Consider the following 20,529-nt stretch of genomic DNA (forward strand, 5'->3'; position numbering starts at 1 on the left):
GTTGAACGTGATGGACGTATGTTTTTTTTCAACCCAACTTACTATGTTACTATGTATAAGAAACGTTATTTCATGGAAACTGCTCAACATATGCTCATAAAGAGTGGAGATTTATTACAGTCCATCAAATGTACAATTATTGACATCTGTAAAGATTAAAAGCAAGTCACTCTTCTGTACATTCAAGTCAGTTGGCCTGTTGCATGGACAAGATTAATATTACAGACAACCAAGATCTTTTGATCTTTTTGATTTACTTACTGCCAAGGTTCAAATGTATTTGTGTGAAAGGGTTGGCATTAAATCTGCAGGCATTTAAAATATTTATGGTATGGTTTGCCAGAAGTGTCAATTTTGATTGATTTTTTTTTTTTTTGTAAATTTCAGGCAGTGTTTGACTTTAACTTAATTAAGACTCCTTATACATAGTTTTACTAAAATTGATCATTTTAAAGGTAAAGAGGATGTAGAAGATGATGATGAAGATGCTTCAGTTGTACCATCAACCAACTCTAGCATCTCTGTCTTTGCTGAGGAAAATGAATTGGACTCTGAGGCAGAAATCATGCTAAAAATGGGTCTCCCTTTGCAGTTTGGTGGTTCATCATATGAAAGAGATTATGTGGTAAGTGTACTAGGTCTGTTTACCGACATTCACTTTTTTTTTTTTTTTTTTTGTTCTTCAATATGTTTCTCGTGCTGCTGTTCTTTAAAAAAATTCCGGTCTTGTTTGACTAACGTTCACTCAAATTTGTATGCTGACTTTTTTTTGGTAGAGGTCTACCAGATGTCAAATAGCGGCTTGCAAAATACATTAGTGAGCATCCCATATCCTAAATGATATAATAGTTTTGCTAGCTGCAGACATTAAGCACTTTTACGTAGGAAAAAACCATATTCAAATATTGGTACAAAAGAAATCATATATAATTTTTTTTTTTTTTTATGCACCAGTAAATTACATTAAATATAATATGCCCTTACGTTCATGAATAGGGTTATGTACATAACTTGAGTTGGGTCTACACTTTCTTTGACCCTCCTCCGTGATCCACATCACATATTCTACATCCGGTTACCCTAGACTGGGATGTGCTAATAAAACACTCACTCCTAATATTTTAAGAGCTAGAAATGTGATCGATGGTGGAGAGTTGTTAAACTTGAAGCAAACTTTGAGCCTTGTTCAGTTCAATTTCTTTTTACATAAAATTCTGTCATTTAGTTTGACAGAATGTATGTATGTATGTATATCTTTATAAAGCGCTACTTATGTACGCAGCGCTTAACAATGTATTGTTAACTTGTAGCCTTCCACTAGCAGGGAAATTTCTATTTAATTCTTGTTTTGTGAATGCTTCTGTCTGCAGCCATATTTAATACTGAGGAATGATATAAATTTTCTCTAGCCACTGGATTCTTGTGAAAAGGTGAATAAAATTTGGAAGAAGAGAAAGACCAAATGCAAGAGACCTTTAGCTGAGCGTATCCAAGAAGCAATAGAAGAGCTAGCCCACAACGCCAGCCATTCTTGTGAAGAAGAATTTCCTGCAGATCCTGAGCAAGCTGATATACAAGGTGGCTGTAATGTAAATCATAAGGATGTCAATACAACTGAATCATCTACTCTAAATGCACCCTCCACAGAGTCTCATGTAAAAGACAAATGGGAAGAATATTGGAATCAGTATGGCCAAGGGTTATTATGGCAGCACTGGGTTGAAAAGCATCCAGAGCTATCCTTGTCAGGAGAGCTTTGTAGCCTTGAACCCTGGAGCTCTGCTGATACCAAGGATGAATGGGATAAATGTTATAATGAATGTTACTGGAGCTATTTTGAACAGTTTCAGTACTGGTCTAATCAAGGGTGGACTTTTGATGCACCCAATGTGTCTAAAATCAGTGAAATACAATCCCAGAGTGCAGATGAAAGCAACCTTAACATCAGCCCCAGGATGTCTGCTGGAGACAGTGATTGCCTTCAGGAAGACCATTGCAAAACTCTTGTAAAATCTATGAGCAACATTAATCTTGATACAGAGGAAAGTGATCAAGGCCATCCTTCTCTAAGTGTTATTAATGAGGGCAATCAGCTGCAAACCCCAGAAAGCTTTGGAAAGCATTGTCCTGATCCTAACCAGAATGAGCCTAGTGATGGAACGGGGAAAAAGTATGCAGCATCTGGACATACAGATACAAGCCCGCCAGGTCTGTAAACTTTTTCCTAGTAGCTTTTATCAACAACAAACTTGTTTGTGATGGCAAACAAATTTGTAAGCATTCTAGCTTTGCAGCATGCGCAGTCGTCATGGGCTACAAGACCTTTGTTCAATTCCTGTATTGTCTCCGCTTATATGTCTGTATTGCTGCTGTTACTCTAGAGTACTCTATAAACGTGCTTGTGCTTTTAGCCCTATAATTATCGATAGGTAGTTAGTGTGGGATGGTGAAGTTTCTTGCTTATAGGTATTTCCTATTTTGCTTTAGTGTCTCAAAGGTCTTCAGGTTCATATTGGCGGACCAGTCCCTCAGCCATCTTGAAGGATGGAGATGAGGAAGATGATGAACCGCCTGAGTGCAAACAAGCTAAAATCAAGAGAAGGTAAAACCCTTGTTGTGTGCTTTCTTTTGCAGATGACCTTTTTTTTGTTGAAGGAAAAGCAAAATATGCTGCTTAGGACAGTAGTAAAAATGGCAATCTTGAGTGTTTTTTGTACTAATTCTGAAATTACCCCTCCACAGAGAGATGTCCTGTTGCTACTGTAAGAGAAATCTATAAATGGCTACAGTACCATAATTTCCCCTAATTTATTTGATAAGGAAAAATATTATTCCAAAATATTATTTTTATTTTTTTTTTTTTAATTTTATTTTAGATTCTAAGAATTTCCAATGCAATTTTTTTCCCCTAGGCATCTTTTCATGCCTAACAGTCAAGCACCCCAAGCCCAGGTTACGATGCACATAGATATAGCATGAGACACTACCTGGTTTCTATACGCAGCAGGGATACATACCTTTTCCCTTCAGGTTAGGGTAAGAAATCTTATTATTTTGGATTGTGATTCTTGTAAGGAATGTTTTTGACTAGGGTTCAGTTTGCAACATTTTAACTTCACATGGGCACTTTGTTTTAGTATCCAGTGGACTCTCTCCTCCTATGATACATTTGTTTTCACTCTGTCATGAGACTGTGTTTGGAACAGGGAGGAAAACGGTTCACTTTTGCACAATGAAGTTTCAATGTATTATTGGCTGTTATACTATGTATTTAATGCATTTTATCTGAGATGTTAACAGACATATTATGTATATAATGCACTTTATTTAATGTATTGTATTGGAATTTGTTTGGTTGTTCCAATATAACACCACTGTGGTTGATGAAGTATTTATTCAATTTACCAATTAACTTTGGGGATGTGGCTAATGAATTGTGTATAAATTTTTTGTGCTTTCACTGATTTTTTTTATGCTTGATAAAGGGGTTATTCTGCACCGAAACGTTACACCTCCGCAATAAAACTTTAAAGGGCTTGTTCCCTAGTTCGTAGCTCTGTGTGCCATTTGCTTTTGTTGCCAAGTTGGTTTTGGGAGGGTGCTGATCCCTCCAGCAGTGTGCACCGTTCATTATTTTGGTGAGCCAGGGCGTGCGGAAAGGGTCTCTGTTGTGCTTACTACCTGGTTTCTAAACACTAATACAAGCTGGTCAATCAGACATCCTATGCAATCTTGACAAATGTCCTTACGCATATATAAAACCTTTTTACCAGAATTTTCTTCTCTTGAACAGTGTCTTTTGTCCTTTTATTCTTTCTTAAATTGTGGGTGTCTGTTCCCTATTTATGTAGGTACTTACAATTTAGCTCCTATTTTCACTTTTAACCCCTCCCTTTCCATAAACCCGCACTGCTTCTCTACCACTTTACCATTCATTTCCCAACCCCTTTTTCTTGAACTATTCCCTTCTCTCCCCTTTATTTTGCTTTTCAATTCTCACTTGTTGGTTGTTCTCTTTGCCAGTCCCTTCTCCTTATTTTTGCTCATTTCTCCCCACTTCACAACTGATTTTCACTTCATCCAATTTTTGCTTCTTCTCGAAAACCCCTTCTCTAATTGTATTGTCTTCTTTCTCCACTACCCTCTCCTTTTTTATTTTTCATTATCTTTATGTGCTCTTTGCCTCTTAGGGTTCTGGCACACAGGGAGATTAGTTGCCCGCAATAAATCTCCCTGTTCGCGGGTGACTAATCTCCCCGAGTTGCCATTCCACCGCCGAAAATGTAAGTCGCCGGTGGGATGGGACACGCGGCGGCGCGATTTCGGCAAATCGCTGAAAATGCCTCGCGAGGCAACTTCGGCGATTTGCCGAAATCGCATGCGCAGCGTGTGCCATCCCACCGGCGTGTTACATTTTCGCCGGTGGGATGGCAATTCGGGGAGATTAGTCGCCCGCAAACGGAGATTTGTCGCGGCCGACTAATCTCCCCATGTGCCAGAGCCCTTACCCTCTTTTTTGCCTTTTAATACCTGCTTGTACCCATGACCCCACCCCCAGAAAATGGGGAAGCAACATAGTTTGGGGACATCATCCTTTGTTTCATACTTAAAGGAGAAGGAAAGGCTAAGTCACTTGGGGGTGCCAAAATGTTAGGTACCCCCAAGTGACTTGGATCGCTTACCTTGTACCCTGGGCTGGTGCCCCTGTTAGGAGAAAAAAGAACCAGCCCAGGGTACCTGTAGGAAACGCTTTCTCCTTCCTTTTTCTTTTACCGGCGTAATCCGTGGGCCAGCGCATGCGCAGTAGAGTGAACAGCCGACTTTCTTGTTTAAGTTCAGCTTTTCACCCTACTGCGCATGCGTGCGCAAGCGAATAGGAAGTAGGATGCGCTCGCTGCTACCCCGGGTGCTGTTCTCTCAGTACAGGGGCACCAGCCCGGGGTAAAAGGTAAGCGATCTAAGTCACTTGGGGGTGCCTAACATTTATGTCAGTTGATCGATCTGTATATAACTAACCTGCTCTTTCACTGTTTTTATCAGGGGGGTCATTTATACTTGAAGATACATTTTGTTACTGGGAGGCTTTAAAGTAATTTAACTAAAATTTTTCATTTAAAGCCATGAACTGGATGCAGATGAAGACCCATGCAACGATGTTCTGGTAGCAGCCTCCACCATCTTGGGACTTAAACATGGCACAGCACAAAAGTAAGTTCACTGTTATTTCCAAGACGAAATACCGATTATGGTAAACCTTTTTCAGCTTAAGAAGACATCCATTCTAATGCATCCATAGGGGTTAGCTGTGCAACTGAATTACACTGATGCAGAAAGAGAACCTGTACCATCAAATATCATGCATTCATCTCTCAACTGATGTCCAGTGCTGTTCAGCAAGTTCTGTTAACTCTCCCATTCCATTAGGTTACAATATAGAGGGCACTAACACAGGAAGAATCTCTCCCATTTTAAACGCAGCCAAAGTATCATCTTAAAATAACTCTTGCAGACCCTTTATAGGAAATGTGTGTGTCTGTAGAGACAAGTTTTTCATATTCTAACTAGAAATCTCCAGATACCAGTGATTCTAAAAAGTCATATTTTTCCGAGTTACCTCCGAGATCTGTGACCTGTATAAAAAGCATTGGGTCTGCAGCTTTGTGTTTTCTGTATGGTTGTGCAACTCCTCTGTGACTTGAAACCCTTATGTTTTCCAATAAGTGGTATGTTATTCTCTATAGAATCATTTGTACATTACCATTAGGGTTCTGTGTAGCATGGCCAGTGGCTGAAAAGACTAGCCTTTGAAGTACAGATATGGGATCCGTTGTCCATCTCCCATAGACTCCATTATAAACAAATAATTCTAATTTTTTAAAAATTATTTCTTTTTTCTTTGTGATAAGAGTACCTTCTACTTCAGTGTTTCCCAACCAGTGGCTTGTGAGCAACAAATTGCTCCCCAACCCCTTGGATGTTGCTCCCAGTGGCCTCAAAGCAGGTGCTCATTTTTGAATTTCTGGTAAGGAGACATCTCTTGGTTGCATAAAAATCAAGTATAATGCCAAACAGAGCCTTCTGTAGGCTGCCAGTTCACATAAGGGGCTATTAAGTAGCCAATAAAAGCTTGTATTGGCACCCCAGGAGTCTTTTTCATGCTTGTGTTGCTCCCCAACACTCTTTTTATTTAAATGTGGCTCACGGTTTTAAAAGGTTGGGGCTCCTGTTGTACTTGCTCCCAACTAATTCATCCTATTGGATTTAATTCAAGTTTAAATTATTTTTGTAGACACAGGATATGGAGATCCAAATTTACAGAAAGATCCCTTATCCGTAAAAACCCAAGTCCCGCACATTTTGAATAACCCTATACCTGTACAAAGAAATTCTATTTTATTGGGGGGGGGGGGGGGGGTGACAATGTTCCATATAAGCATGTCACAAAAATCTTTGTATGCACCACAATTTGTTGTGCACACTCATAGTTCATTGTCCCCCAATAAAACAGTGCTCAGTTTTTGCCCAGGGCCCCTTTTTTTTTTTTTTTTTTTTTTTTTTTATATAAAAAACTTCACCAGCCCTGGAAAAACAGAGTGCCTGCTGCCATTCTACTTACATCCACAAAACCCCACAGAAACCCTGCACACCAGAAAAAAACTTCCCCAGGGGGGTATTTATAATTAAAAAAACATTTTTATTCATTTAAACATGATACAGTAAAAAGTATCAAACTGTAAACATTGTATATCCATCAAAAAGCAAATAAATACATACCCCCAGTGTAATAACTGAAAAACAAGATATGAAGGCAGATACTCTGGATGAGAGCTCCCTTGACAAAGGCGTTTGAGCCGAAACGTTGGGGTATTCTCTCATCCAGAGTATCTGCCTTCATATCTTGTTTTTCAGTTATTACACTGGGGGTATGTATTTATTTGCATTTTGATGGATATACAATGCTTAAAGTTTGATACTTTTTTCTGTATCATGTTTAAATGAATAAAATGTTGTTTTTTTTTTTAATTATAAATACCTCCCTGGGGAAGTTTTTTCTGGTGTGCAGGGTTTTTGTGGGGTTTTGTGGATGTATATAGTCCTCTAATGGGGGGATTATTAAAACCCTAGCACCTGGATACTTTATACTTTATTGTTGTTTTCTATGTATTTTGTTTTGGCAAGGATATTCTAGACAGGAGTGCCCTCCATTTCTCTAAAATGCCATTCTACTTACATCCCAGGGTCTGCTGCTTGGGCACAGAAGAGTAACATTTATAAATTCTGCTAGTGTTTTAGTATGCAGGTTTGTCCAATAAAAAACTTGAATAGGTTTCCATACTCTACAGACTATACAGATGTATATTTTTTGCCGTTTCCAGATGTGGTGGGGTTTCCAGCTTTAGTCGCCGAACGTTACGTTATCTGGAGAAAGGAGTCAAGTATAGGTCCCAGTTCCTGGATATGCACAGGCCAGTGAAGGCAAAGAATAAGCACATTTTTTTCACTGAGGAGGGAAATGCAGTGCCCAAAAGTAGAACTCTAAACAAGGTAAACTTATGGGAAATACAACCTTTTGTACTCGTCACCTGTAGAAAGTATTTCTGCTGTTCAGATAACCAGCGCCTTAGTTAACTCCTTACCCTTCTTGCCAATAGGGAAGGGGGGGGGGGGGGGGTTACATGCTTCTTCATAAGTATATTCAATATAACTTTTTATATTTCTCAGTGGCACCTGGTATTTCAACTTCAGTGTCCTTTTTAATCTAGGCGTAAATGGGCACATTGTAGGGTGCAAGCTTCACAGGGGGAAAATACACTTAGAGGCTGGATAGCATTTGCTATTTGCTTTGTGCCGACTTCCCTTGCTACAGTTTTCCCTTTTATGTACTGAAAAAAATGTTTTTCTATATTGTGTATTTATTATATTGTTAAGCAACATTTTTAACACTGGTTTTCTACATTGAGTGTTCTTTACCTGACTTTTAAGGTTCAGACCTTCCTGAAAGAAGTGAATAAAGATATCCAGGACCCATTGGCTGAAACTGTTACCTTACAGGAGGTGGAATATTCATTCAGCAGCACTGATTCTGAAGAACAAAATCACCCTGAAGTTAAAGAGCCTTCTGCCCATCTAGAGAGCCAGAGTCCAGACTCCATGGCAAAGAGTACAGTGCTCTCAAACTCCATCTGGTGTTCAAAAGATGCGTGTGCAGAGCAAGACGCACATCATGATAATGATTTGAATAGCTCAAGACAGCTTGTTCCTTTGGAGATTCCTGACTATTTACAACATGAAACCGAAGTTCCCAAAAATGGTTGGTTATGCTTTTTGCTAACATTCTTTCAGATTTTTCTAAAAGCCTTGTTTTATTTAGCTGCTTCAGTGCTATGGCACTGCATTGTGATTCTGTGTCTCTGGTTTCCTCCTTGATATTTGTTGTTCTATGTCCTAGAAAGATCACTAAACTATTTTGTTTTTCAAAGAAACTTATGTTTAATGGAATGTGTCCATAAATCTAAGCAGCATAAGTTGTGGCTATTTAGTATCCTCTTTAAAATAGAGACGGTACTTACAGTACCAACCTAAATGCTTTAGTAAAATGTAAAAAGATCATAACCACTGCAATCCCAGAGCCTAAGATTTTACTCACATCTTCACTGAAAGCAATTACATTTGGTAAAATAAAACCATGCTGGCACAAACTCATAGTAGCTACATAGTAGTTCATAGTAGCTCTGCATTAGTCTGCCCTGTAGTTACTGCTTTTATAATGTTGTTTCTGGCTGCTGGAGACAGAAAAAAGGTTGAATTTATTAATACTGTAAATTCCTTCACGATAAGAACCAATTTTGCTGTGCCAGATGGACTGCCCCTTTAATTGAATTTGCAGGGAGTTAAAATTTAATGTGTCCCCTTAATTACAGACCATTTTCCAGTTCCAATATGTTTTTGGTTTATATAAGGGTCATAGTTGACTTTGTCTTAGTTTGGGTGCATAAAATTATTTTTTATATTTATCCTGGCCATATGCAGTACCTAGTAGAGGTAAGTGTAAAGGAACCAAAATATTAATGCTGACTCAGCCCTGCTGAGTAATCCCAAACACCCAAGTGGCTTCTTCAGTTGAACAAGCTGCTCAGATGAGTGGTCTGCAAATCTAGTTGCCTTAAAGGAGAAGGAAAGGTAAGAACTAAGTAAGATTTAAAAGAAAGGTCTATGTAAATACAGTCATAAGTACTCTATCAAAAGAAACACATGATTTCTTGACTCCTTAATTCCAGTGCCGAGAGAGTTGTGCAGCTCTCTCTTGCTCCCCCCTCCCACAAGAATGCCAAGAACTCCCTCCCTCCCTTAGGAATGTGTGATCTGAGCCATACAGCAGGAAGCTTCCTTGTAGTCTTACAAACTGCCCATGTACAGGGGTCTTGGTCTTGGTGCAGGAGCATGGCATTATGGGAATTTTGTTTACAGAGCTCAGCATTTTTTTTCCTATGAGGCTTCTGATTATCCGAACAGGCGAAATATGGGGGAGACTTAGGGGCACTGTTGAGACAACTGAAGGTATGCCTGTGGTTTGAGATTAACACTTTAACTTTAAAGGAGAAGGAAAGGCTAACAAAGATCTATCCGTCCATCTATTTATAATATAGGTAGAATTCTATTTTCTTTCATTGATCAAAAACTGCCAGACTATAGCAAATCTTGCCTGAGCTCTGCTTATAAGACATAAACTTTTAGAACTAGAGTAGATCTGTATGGCAGAAGTGGCATGTCTCCATTTAATATTTCTTTCATAGGTGATGACAAAGTAAAGAAGAAGAGAAAAATTAAAAGGAAAACAAAATGTCTACCCCCTGAGATTGCTGCTGTACCTCACCTGGCCAAGTACTGGGCGCAGCGTTACAGACTCTTCTCTCGATTTGATGAAGGGATTAAATTAGATGAAGGTACTAAAATGTACACTGCCAGTGAATACATTCAGTCTTAGGCTAATTGCACATAGGGCATTTTGCACTCCTGCCTGCTGCTTATATCATCTAATACTATTGAATATAAAACGCCTTATTGGACCCTCAGGGTGGTTGGAACTTGGTGCCAAGATGTGTGTCGGTGCTTCATGTTTTGCATAGGGCAATTTATTGTCAGTAGTTTTAGGAGTAGTGACGGGTGGAAAGGGCTGTTTTGCTACATCTGTTTTCTGCCAGAGGGCAGCAGTGGACAAAATGCCTTGTGTGCCATTTTACTTCCATTTTTAAACTAATTTTTACATAGATTAATATTTTCGCTTACATATTGTATTTGTATATCTATTTTTATTCCATCCATTGTAGAAGGCTGGTTTTCTGTAACTCCAGAGAAGATTGCAGAGCACATTGCTAGCAGAGTCAGGCAATCGTGTGATTGTGGTGTGGTAGTGGATGCCTTCTGTGGAGTTGGAGGGAATGCCATCCAGTTTGCAAAGGCAGGAAACAGAGGTATGTATGGTGCTGATTCCTCTATGCCTTTTGGCTACCTGCTGTCATAGGGATTCATAAGTAAGGCCAACTGATTTAAATCTGTAAAAATAAATTTGGTTCCTACTGTGCCTTGGAGGGGCGCAAAACAAGTAACCATTAACCAAATTGCATCTAGCATAGGGGTGATTGCTTACTGCTTTGCACTTATTAACATTCCTGGGATCCTTCCTTTAGTGATTGCTGTGGATATTGACCCTGTGAAACTTGACTTTGCTCGCAACAATGCTGAAGTGTATGGAGTGACAGACCGGATAGAATTCATCCGTGGGGATTTCATGCTCTTGGCTCAAGACCTGAAGGCAGATGCTGTATTCCTTAGCCCACCATGGGGTGGCCCAGATTATGTCAGTGCAGAGACTTTTGACATCAGAACAATGTGCCTTGATGGATATCCTTTACTATGCAGACTTCATAATCCACTTCCCAGATGACATACAGGTTTCCTGTATTGATTTGTGATGTTTTATTAAAATATATACATCAAATTCTTAACACATAGATAGACCTGAATGGTAGCAATATGCTTTGTCCTTCGAGCTCTGTCCTGTGGCCTGCTGATCTTGCCTACCATCCATTTGTGGTTTTCGAATTATTTGACTCTTTTCATCAGCAGCTCTCAGGAATATCAGCTTCTGTCTAGTTGCTAGGGTCCATTTTACCCTAGCAACCAGTTGTTTGCATGAGAAAATAGACTATTTAATATGAGAAGGCCTGAATAGAAAGATAAAATTGTAGTCCTAAAGAGCAATAGCTTTTTTGGCTGCTAAAAGTAGAACAGAAGGCAAATAATTACATTATAAATAATAACCAGTTAAGTATCTTCAAATTGGCATTCCCCAGCCTACTGAAGGATAATGTGACCACAAAGGGTATTGTGACACCATTTCTCCCTCTGACCAAGTTTTTTTCCGTATTGTGTAAGCTGTGCCCCCTCTATTATTTTTTTCCTTTACAACCAAACACATTTGAAGTTTTCAGGCTATCCAAGCAGCTAACCAAGAATATAATCTATTTTCTCCCACGGAATACGGATGTGGAGCAGGTCAGTGTATGCAACATTGTTTTATATGTACTTTAAATTGTAGAATAGGTTTAAATCTGTTAATTTTTACAATATCTTTTCACACAGTACACAATGAACAAATGTATTATGGATGACAAAGTGAATTTAAATGTAATTTGAAGAGAAAGTGAAAAAAATCTCTGTGGAGACAACATAGTAATTAAGGTTATATTATTATTTATGGTCATCACAAACCCCTTCTCCTGTGTAAACAATACCAACCTGGCCAGCCTTTTTTCATTATTATCGCCTTATACCAGGGGTTCTGTAACAGTGGAAGGGGAGGGTTCGTCCTCAGGGCCTGTTAAGGTGTGAATTGCTGTGAATGGCCATTTTCTCCCCAACATACACCTGAAAGCCCAGGCCTTACTATGGTTTAGTCTGTCTTCTCTGGACTTGCTTTTATCTTATGTCTTAATAATAGAGCAATGAAGAATTTCCCTTCTCTCCTGTGACACTATATACCCCTAATACAGGCCAGTTTCCTAGGTTATTCTCCATAAAGGACTTGGCTTTCTTTGCCCCATTAAGGGTATTAGTTGCCTGCATAGTTATAACCTTATAATTTATCCACTCTGAATCTCATCTGTCACTTCACTTCTTAGATTGACGGTATTAATACATTTGTGTCACCAGCAAACCAGTTTATCCTTTTCAGTGACCTCCTCTACATAATTAATGAAACAGAACCCTTCAGCACACCAATCGCTCCACTCTGATTAGAGAATGAATTACATGATCTTTCAACCAGTTTCCTATCCAAATACAAACCGCACCAAGCCCAACAGACCTGTTTAAAATGTAGATGTTTATATGGTGCTGCACCAAACGTCTTTGTAAAATCTGAAAGAATGTAGATACAGGTATGGGACCTATTATCCAGAATGCTTGGGACCTCGGGGGGGGTTTTCTGGATAAGAGATCTTTCCATAATTTGGATCTCCATAACTTAAGTCTGCTAAAAATCATTTAAATACTCAATAAACCCAATAAGCTTGTTTTGCCTCCAATAAGGATTAATTATATCTTAGTTGGGATCAAGTACAAGATACTGTTTTATTATTACAGAGAAAAAGTAAATCCTTTTTAAAAATAATGGGAGATGGCCTTTCCGTAATTTGGAACTTTCTGGATAACTGATTTCCAGATAAGGGATCCCATACCTGTATTGGCAACATTTCCACTGGCAATAGAATAACCTTCAACAGTGCTACTCGCTTGTCGGTTCTACCAACCTTGCTACAGTCAGAATAAAATTTCAGAAGAGTAGAGAAAACCCCTCTTTTGTTGCTGTGCTTAGGAAAGAATAAAGTAATCTTATGTTTGGATCTTGTTTGGCCATCTTCTGAGTGTCAGTGTTTCTACAAATGCCTTTTGGACATTTTGCTGTTGAATAGCTCAGTTTGGGTCGTTGTGAATTGTCAAAACAGCAGCAGAAAGTGAAGCTACAGGGCTGATTATTAATAATTTCTTAGGCACAGTGCACTTTTATCTGTGCTGCCATGTAAAGTTAATAATCAGCCTTGGATTGTGAATCTTGCTTTGTATGCACTCTCCATTGTTGCATGGGTTTCCTCCAGATACTCCAGTTTCCTACCACACTCCCAGAAGCATCAGACTCAGTGATTACTGATTGACCATAGAGCGTATACAGTGTAAACTCTACAGGAGCAAGAAATTTTGTGAATGATGTGTAACATCTGTGGTGCTGTGGAATATGTTAATAAAGGATAATAGTATGTGTACTGTATATTGCCGGTCCCTAAGTTTAAGTAACTGATGGCAGCCCAGAAAATGAACTGAGAATTAGCCAGAAAACATGGGGGGATCTGCGGAAGCACAGAGCCTCACTGTTAAAGAACTCTATTCACCTATTTTTAGGTTCTGATGTGCATGTTTAGCAACTTATATATATAACTTTTATACCATTCCTTTCCTGTTTTTAATTCGATTGCTTGACAGCAGAACATATTCACTTTATCGTTTGCAAAATTCTTAGTGCCTTTTAAAGGGTCAATAAAGGGAAATTTATAACCAGTTTAAGTAAGAACTCCTACTTTGCTCAGCTTTCACTTACCAAGTAAGCATGAACACACAAGACTTCCCAGTATGTGTACCTGTCAATAGATCAGATATGGTTCTTTAATTGGACTGCTGTGCCCAATTTAGAGCTCTGGGACAAAGAGTTAATGAAAAATTGAAAGACCTTAGAGCTTATTTATAAACTAAACAGGCTGGAGCACTAAGGGGTGCACTTTTTTGTTACCCTTGACAGGTGAATACCGCAGAGAGATTTTGCACTTGCCCTAAGCAGCCGTTCAGTACATGGTATCCTAGCACTTTGCATGTAGCTGTTTTCCACAGCTTGCTTGATCTAAATGCTAGGGACATTTCAGAGGCCATCCATGTGCCATTGACGTACCCTTCTGTGTGCAATGCTACAGAGTGCATTTTGCCCCCATTTTTGCCCTATACCAAGAAACTGTCAACTTGTTCTATAAAAGGCAAGGCAGTGTTTTTTTTGCTCCTATAAAATCCTATTATTTCTGTGTGTATTTTAAATGGAAACCTCCCGATATGTTAAGCCCCAAGATTTTACAATCCTTAGTCAGGTTAATGGGGACATATAGGATAAATGGGAAAAACCCTAATTTTGTAGGCAGTTATGAATAAAATATGGTGCTGGTTTCACATTTGGGCTAAAAATTAATCCTATCTGTAAAAATGGCCCCTTTATTGGAGCTCCCTATAGATCCTATCACTTCTCTGTTCGAGATTGAAATGAAGAGTGAGCGTGTCCTAACGGTCCCTGCCAGAAGCACAGTAGGAGGGGGAGAGCCAATCACAGCCCTGCACTCACACAAGCAAAGACAGGCTTCAGTTCCCTATCAGGTCAGCCTAGCTGCTGATTGGTTCCTATCTTACAGTGCAGTGTACGGAGGGCGGCCGGCTCCCCTGCACATCCAGAGAATTCAGGCAGCACAGATGGGTGGGACTAGTGAGGTTTTGGTGGAATTTCTCAATAAATCAGTCTGAAATACAACTTTTTTAAGCACATTCCTTCTATATCTAGAGGAGTATAATTCACTGGTACATTCTTAATTTTTATAGGATATGTCTCCTTTAAAGTCAGTCATCCACTGAAGAGCAGCACTTCTGCTTTTTATAACACTGCTCTTTGGTAAGGAGGAGGGTGTGTTACAGTTCAGCGTGGCACGGCCACTGACCAAACAAGAGGCTTTTGTAATTAGATGTAAAATCATTTGTTTGCAGTCTTTTTAAAGTATTTATTACACATTAAAGTTTCATTATGAGAGTTTGGCACATGCAACTGGTCAACAAACTAGCATGGGTTAGACTGAGCACTAGCAGTTTTCTTTCTTTATACTGTAAGGCACTGATGGGATCTTAACCCATGGTACAACCATGCTAATGTGGTAGGGTGAGCCTGCATCAACGCTTAATTGACAGAGCTTACATGTAAGGGTAATGGCAGAGTGGGTGCCTTACAGTAGGAGGGTGACAAAACTCTAGTCACCTCCTTGGAACATAGAAGGGAATTGCTTCTATACAGTCCTGTATAGCAGTCCTGTTAACAGGAACTCTCTCCTCGCATTTTCATGCAGTGCTTGCCTATTGCTGGTGCATTGCCAGCAACGGAATGTAGAAAGTCAGTAGTGAGGCCTGAGGGACAAACCTTAGTCAGTGTGCACAGGCAAGATCGGCTTGGGGGGGTGAAAATGTTACATTAAAGCCAAGCCAAAGCCTATAGTTGTTTGGGGGACCCAATATACTGCTCCTTGCTAATCACCAGGTTGGTTCCATAAATCCTATTCTGCTCTAGCCAAGAAAAAAAAAATCTCGAGTCTTGTCTTTTGCCTTGTGGAGTAGAAAGCATTTTCCTCTGATTTTGCCGTCTCATGCTTTAAAGCAGGGATCCCCAACCTGTGAACCACGTTGTGTTGCCTCTATGTGCACTGGCAGTCTTAAGGAGGTTCTTTTTTGGTAGTACATCTGCTTTCATGTAACCAAAACTTGGTAAGTAATAAAGTAATAAATTAAAAAAAATAAGCCCCTGCTTTGAGGCCACTGGGAGCAACATCCAAGGGGTTGATTAGCATCATGTTGCTCGGGAGCCACTAGTTGGGATTACTGCTTTTAAGTATAACTAAACCCTAAAAACAAATACAGGTAATACTCCTGTATTTTATATACTGATCTTACTGTACCAGCTAAAGTTTTAGAATCTCTATAGCAGTAATGTCAGGCCATCAAAGTTTTGTTAGGACACTGCACATGCTTAGTGTGCTCTGGGCCATTGCTCATTTGAGAATGTAAGCTTAGGGTTGGTTGTAAATAAAGTAATATGAGGTTCACCTGCCATAGAAGTTGATGATTTCATTCTGATGCAAATTGCACTTGTTTCTAAACTGCCATGTAATGAAAATCTGAATTACTAATTGGCCTTCTATTGTGACATATAAGGTATATATTTTATAATATTGTATATACCAACCTATCTGTAGTCACTTACCTAAATATAATATATATATATATATATATATATATATATATATATATATATACCAACATCAATACAAAATATAGATTTCAGTATCACAATAGCCTTGGATACTATGCTTGTTCAAGAACCCATCCAAACCCCTCTTATAGGCATTAACAGAATCTGCCATTACAACATCACTAGGAAGGGCATTCCCCAATCTTACTGCCCTCACCATGAAAAACCACCTGCGCTGCTTCAAATGAAAGTTCTGTTCCTCAAATCTAAAGGGGGGGGGGGGGCTCTGGTGCGCTGATTTTATGGGGGGGGGGGGGGGAAGAACACCCCTCTATCTAATCATGTCTCCTCGCAAGCCACTATTTTCCAGACAAAACAACTTCAACCGTGACAGTCTAACCTCATAGTTTAAATCTTCCATCCCCTTAACCAGTTTAGTTGCAGTCTCTGCACTCTCTCCAGCTCATTAATATCCTTCTTAAGGACTGGAGCCCAAAACTGCACTGCATACTCAAGGTGAGGCCTTACCAGAGACCTATAAAGAGGCAAAATTATGTTTGAGTCAATGCCCTTTTTTATACAAGACAGCACTTTATTTACTTTAAAGTCACAGAATGACATTGCCAGGAATTAAACAACTTATCTACAAAAATCCCCAGATCCTTCTCAACACACTACCATTTTGTTGTATAATTCACATTTATATTATTTCTACCAAAGTGCATAACTTTGTACTTTTCAACACTGAACCTCATTTTATATTTTGCTTCCCAGGTTCCAATTTTGTCAAATCGCTCTGCAAAGTGACAGCATCCTGCATGGAACTTATAGGGGCACATTTACTAACCCACGAACGGGCCGAATGCGTCCGATCGCGTTTTTTTCGTAATGATCGGTATTTGGCGATTTTTCGGAAAATTGTCGCGACTTTTTCGTTGCCAGTCCGAATGTTGCGCAAAATCTGGCGATTTTTTCGTAGCGTTACTACTTGCGCGAAAAGTCGCGACTTTTTCGTAGCCTTCGCGCCAAGTACGAAAGATTCGGATTCATTCAAGCTTCAGTATGGTGACTTTTCTTGGGCCAGGTTGGAGCTGCAGAGTGCCATTGAGCCCTATGGGAGACTTTCCTTGGGCCAGGTTGGAGCTGCAGAGTGACATTGAGCCCTATGGGAGGCTTTCCTTGGGCCAGGTTGGAGCTGCAGAGTGCCATTTGAGCCCTATGGGAGACTTTTCCTTGGGCCAGGTTGGAAGCTGGCAGAGTGCCATTGAGCCCTATGGGAGACTTTCCTTGGGCCAGGTTGGAGCTGCAGAGTGCCATTGAGCCCTATGGGAGACTTTCCTTGGGCCGGTTGGAGCTGCAGAGTGCCATTGAGCCCTATGGGAGACTTTCCTTGGGCCAGGTTGGAGCTGCAGAGTGCCATTGAGCCCTATGGGAGACTTTCCTTGGGCCAGGTTGGAGCTGCAGAGTGCCATTGAGCCCTATGGGAGACTTTCCTTGGGCCGGGTTGGAGCTGCAGGGTGCCATTGAGTCCTATGGGAGGCTTCCAAAATCCTGCTAAGTCTGAAAGTTTCGCCCGCCGCTTACGAGCGCTCAATACGAAAAAGTCGCAACAAGATACGAGCGCATCGTAATGGCTACGAAAAACTCGAATTTTTTCACGCAAATCGTATTGGCAACGAAAAAATCGCGAAAATTTCCGAAAAGCCGAAAAAATCGCAAAAAATACGAAAAAGTCGCAAAATGTTCGTTTTCCAATCGGAATTTTTTCGGATTTGTGGGTTAGTAAATGTGCCCCATAGTGTTGCACAATTTACTGTCCTAAAAAAATATATAGTATAGTAGCATAAACAGTACTTTCTGTGCCCACCTCCAGGTCATTAATAAACAAATTAAAAAGCAAAGGACCAAGGACTTACCTCTGCAGCATTCTATTAACAACAATGGCCCAATTAGAAAATGTTCCATTTAATCTACTCTGCAAAAGGGCTGTGGGCTGGTACAGCAGCCCAAAACATAAGCATGCAGCATTTCTAGCCTGCTCCTTTGCTATGCTTTACAGCTTCAGTAATAGGAATTTTATTTTGCCTGGCTCTTAACTCCATGCAAGTTCAAACACACTTATTTTCTCCTTTTGAAGAATGCATTTGCAACTTCATGGATGCTTGTTTTTTAGGTGCTCGTTCATTAAACCTTTACCATAGAAGCACAAATGCACGAATAGAAGAAAAATTGAACAATCTATTTGTGGCTGTACAATCTCGAAAAATGAAAGCACTCTTTTTATTTGTTACTCAAGCAGCTGTATCACCACAATACAGCTTGTTAAAGGAGAAGGAAAGGCTAAATTACTAGGGGGTGCCAAATGTTAGGCACACCCAGTGATTGTAATCGCTTACCTGAAACCCCCAGCCAGTGCTCCTGTCAGTGCACCAGCCAGGGGTAAATGCAGGTGAACAATCCCCTTTCTTCCTTCTCCTTTTGCAGTGATCCTGGGGCCTGCACATACACAGTTGAGGGAAAAAGCCAGCGATTTTGTTAAAGTTTGGTTTTTCACTCTGCAACCAAGACCAAAGAAGGAACGCTCTTTTGCATACACACTGTAATCGCTTACCTGAAACCCCGGCCAATCACTGGGGGGTTCCGAACATTTTGGCAGCCCCCATTGATTGCATCTTTCCTTCTCCTTTAAAGGAAAAAAAAAATCTTATCCAAGGTATCAAGTCCTGGGGAACACGTTGACTTTATTTTTGAAATGTTATTGCCCACTATATATAGACTGTCTATGGCATCTTACAGCAGCATATCTTGCATTTGCCAGAACCCACAGATTGCCAATCTGGGCCTGCTTAAAGGTTTGCAGAGATAGGTTTAGTACTGGCAGCCGTTTGTGCTTTGGTGGGCATCATTTAAGTCAATAGACATAGACCAGTGAAGTGCCCTCATGTTTATGGAAACATATCTGCCAAGTTTTTTCCCACAATGCTGCATCTTCCTAGAATTCCAGCATAGTGGACGTCTGATTTTTCTTTTTTGGTTTTTTTTTAGCATGCAACTTGTGGTGTGCTGTTTTAGAATTGGAATTGCATTGCTTCTTGTGCACCAATTTGTGTGTGGTGTCAATAGTGACGTTTGCCTCTGATTGACTTGCACCCATGAAAGCAGTCTGCTAGAAAAGCCATAGAATTACTGCCAGGTACAAGTAGTTACAGGGTTCCCTAGCACCCTTGTGCCCAATTCATTGTGAATGGCATCAGTGCTATTTTCATGTGTGTCCATCTAAGTGCATTTATACGTGAGCCCTATATTGTTTACCATTTGCATTTTCACGTTGACCTTTATTTTTGTGTGTTTTAGGTGGCATCTTTGGCTGGACCCGGAGGGCAGGTTGAAATAGAACAGAATTTCTTGAACAAGAAACTGAAGACCATGACGGTTTACTTTGGAGATCTTATCCGAAAAGTATAAAAATTTAAAATGTATTTAAAACTTTTAAAGAAAAAAAAAAGGAGTTGTATTCTTGTTAACATAATACATTTCTTACTGCATAGAACTGAATAGAAACTGAACTGAATTTCATATCCTTGCTTTAGTTGTTTGTAACGGTTTTTTCATTTTGTATAAGTTCTTGTTGCCATTTAATAAGGCTGTAGTTAAGGTATTCCTTCTGTTACTATGTCAGTGCTTTGTATGAACTTTAATGATATGAACCAATTGGCTGTTTTTGAACTGCACCACCCAGCATCTTCTGCCAAAATGCTGGGTATTGTTTAGCAACAGCTAGAAAGTTTTATATGCCTAATGTTATAATGTATACATTATACCAAGGGCCACAGAATATTGATTATAGATGTTTAAAATAAAAGTTTATATTTTGTATTACATTGTTTTCTGGTTGTCTTCATGATCCCTTTTTGTAATTATGGTTTAAAGGCTAACAAATGTGTGTAGACACTAGTGATTTGTGGGCTAACAAAAAAAAAAGTCAGCCCACACCTGCCCGTTTCTAATCCACACCTGACCATGCCTGCCAAGCATTAGTATAGGCCAGTGATCCCTAACCAGTGGCTCAGGAGCTACATGTTGCTCACCAACCCCTTGGATGTTGCTCTCAGTGCCCCCAAACCAGGTAGTTATTTATGAATTCCTGACTTGGGGGCAAGTTTTGGTTGAATAAAAACAAGATTTACTACCAAATAAAGCCCCCTGTAAGCTGATAGTGTGCATAGAGGCTGCCTAATAGCCAATCTTCGCCCTTATTTGGCTCCTCCATGAACTTTTATGGTGCTTAAGTTGCTCTCCAAGTCTTTTCACATTTGACTGTGGCTCACAAATAAGAAAGGTTTGAGACCCCTGGTATAAGCCCTCGCTTGTTCTTCTCATCTGTCACTGAAGGGACAGGGCAAACCGTTACAAGTCTATAAATATAGATA

The 20,529-nt window shown here is 39.8% G+C and overlaps 1 protein-coding gene across 4 annotated transcripts in view; it reads left to right on the forward strand.

The window, feature by feature from the left end:
• The window catches only part of tgs1 (trimethylguanosine synthase 1), a 29,255-nt gene extending 9,277 nt beyond the window's left edge, over positions 1-19,978 (forward strand). For 3 of the 4 annotated variants that reach the window (XM_002934106.5, XM_012965285.3, XM_018095118.2), the window contains 11 exons: positions 456-625; positions 1,410-2,208; positions 2,488-2,602; positions 5,119-5,208; positions 7,377-7,545; positions 7,984-8,311; positions 9,795-9,944; positions 10,329-10,472; positions 10,689-10,902; positions 11,478-11,556; positions 19,454-19,978. In XM_002934106.5, coding sequence (XP_002934152.2) covers positions 456-625; positions 1,410-2,208; positions 2,488-2,602; positions 5,119-5,208; positions 7,377-7,545; positions 7,984-8,311; positions 9,795-9,944; positions 10,329-10,472; positions 10,689-10,902; positions 11,478-11,556; positions 19,454-19,564 — 2,369 coding nt within the window. In that variant the 3' untranslated portion in view covers positions 19,565-19,978. The remainder of the gene's footprint in view (positions 1-455; positions 626-1,409; positions 2,209-2,487; positions 2,603-5,118; positions 5,209-7,376; positions 7,546-7,983; positions 8,312-9,794; positions 9,945-10,328; positions 10,473-10,688; positions 10,903-11,477; positions 11,557-19,453) is intronic. The other variant, XM_012965286.3, reaches the window with a different exon arrangement.
• Positions 19,979-20,529: the final 551 nt, after the last annotated feature.

The sequence above is a fragment of the Xenopus tropicalis genome, chromosome 6, assembly GCF_000004195.4.
Source record: "Xenopus tropicalis strain Nigerian chromosome 6, UCB_Xtro_10.0, whole genome shotgun sequence".
Lineage (NCBI taxonomy): Eukaryota > Metazoa > Chordata > Amphibia > Anura > Pipidae > Xenopus > Xenopus tropicalis.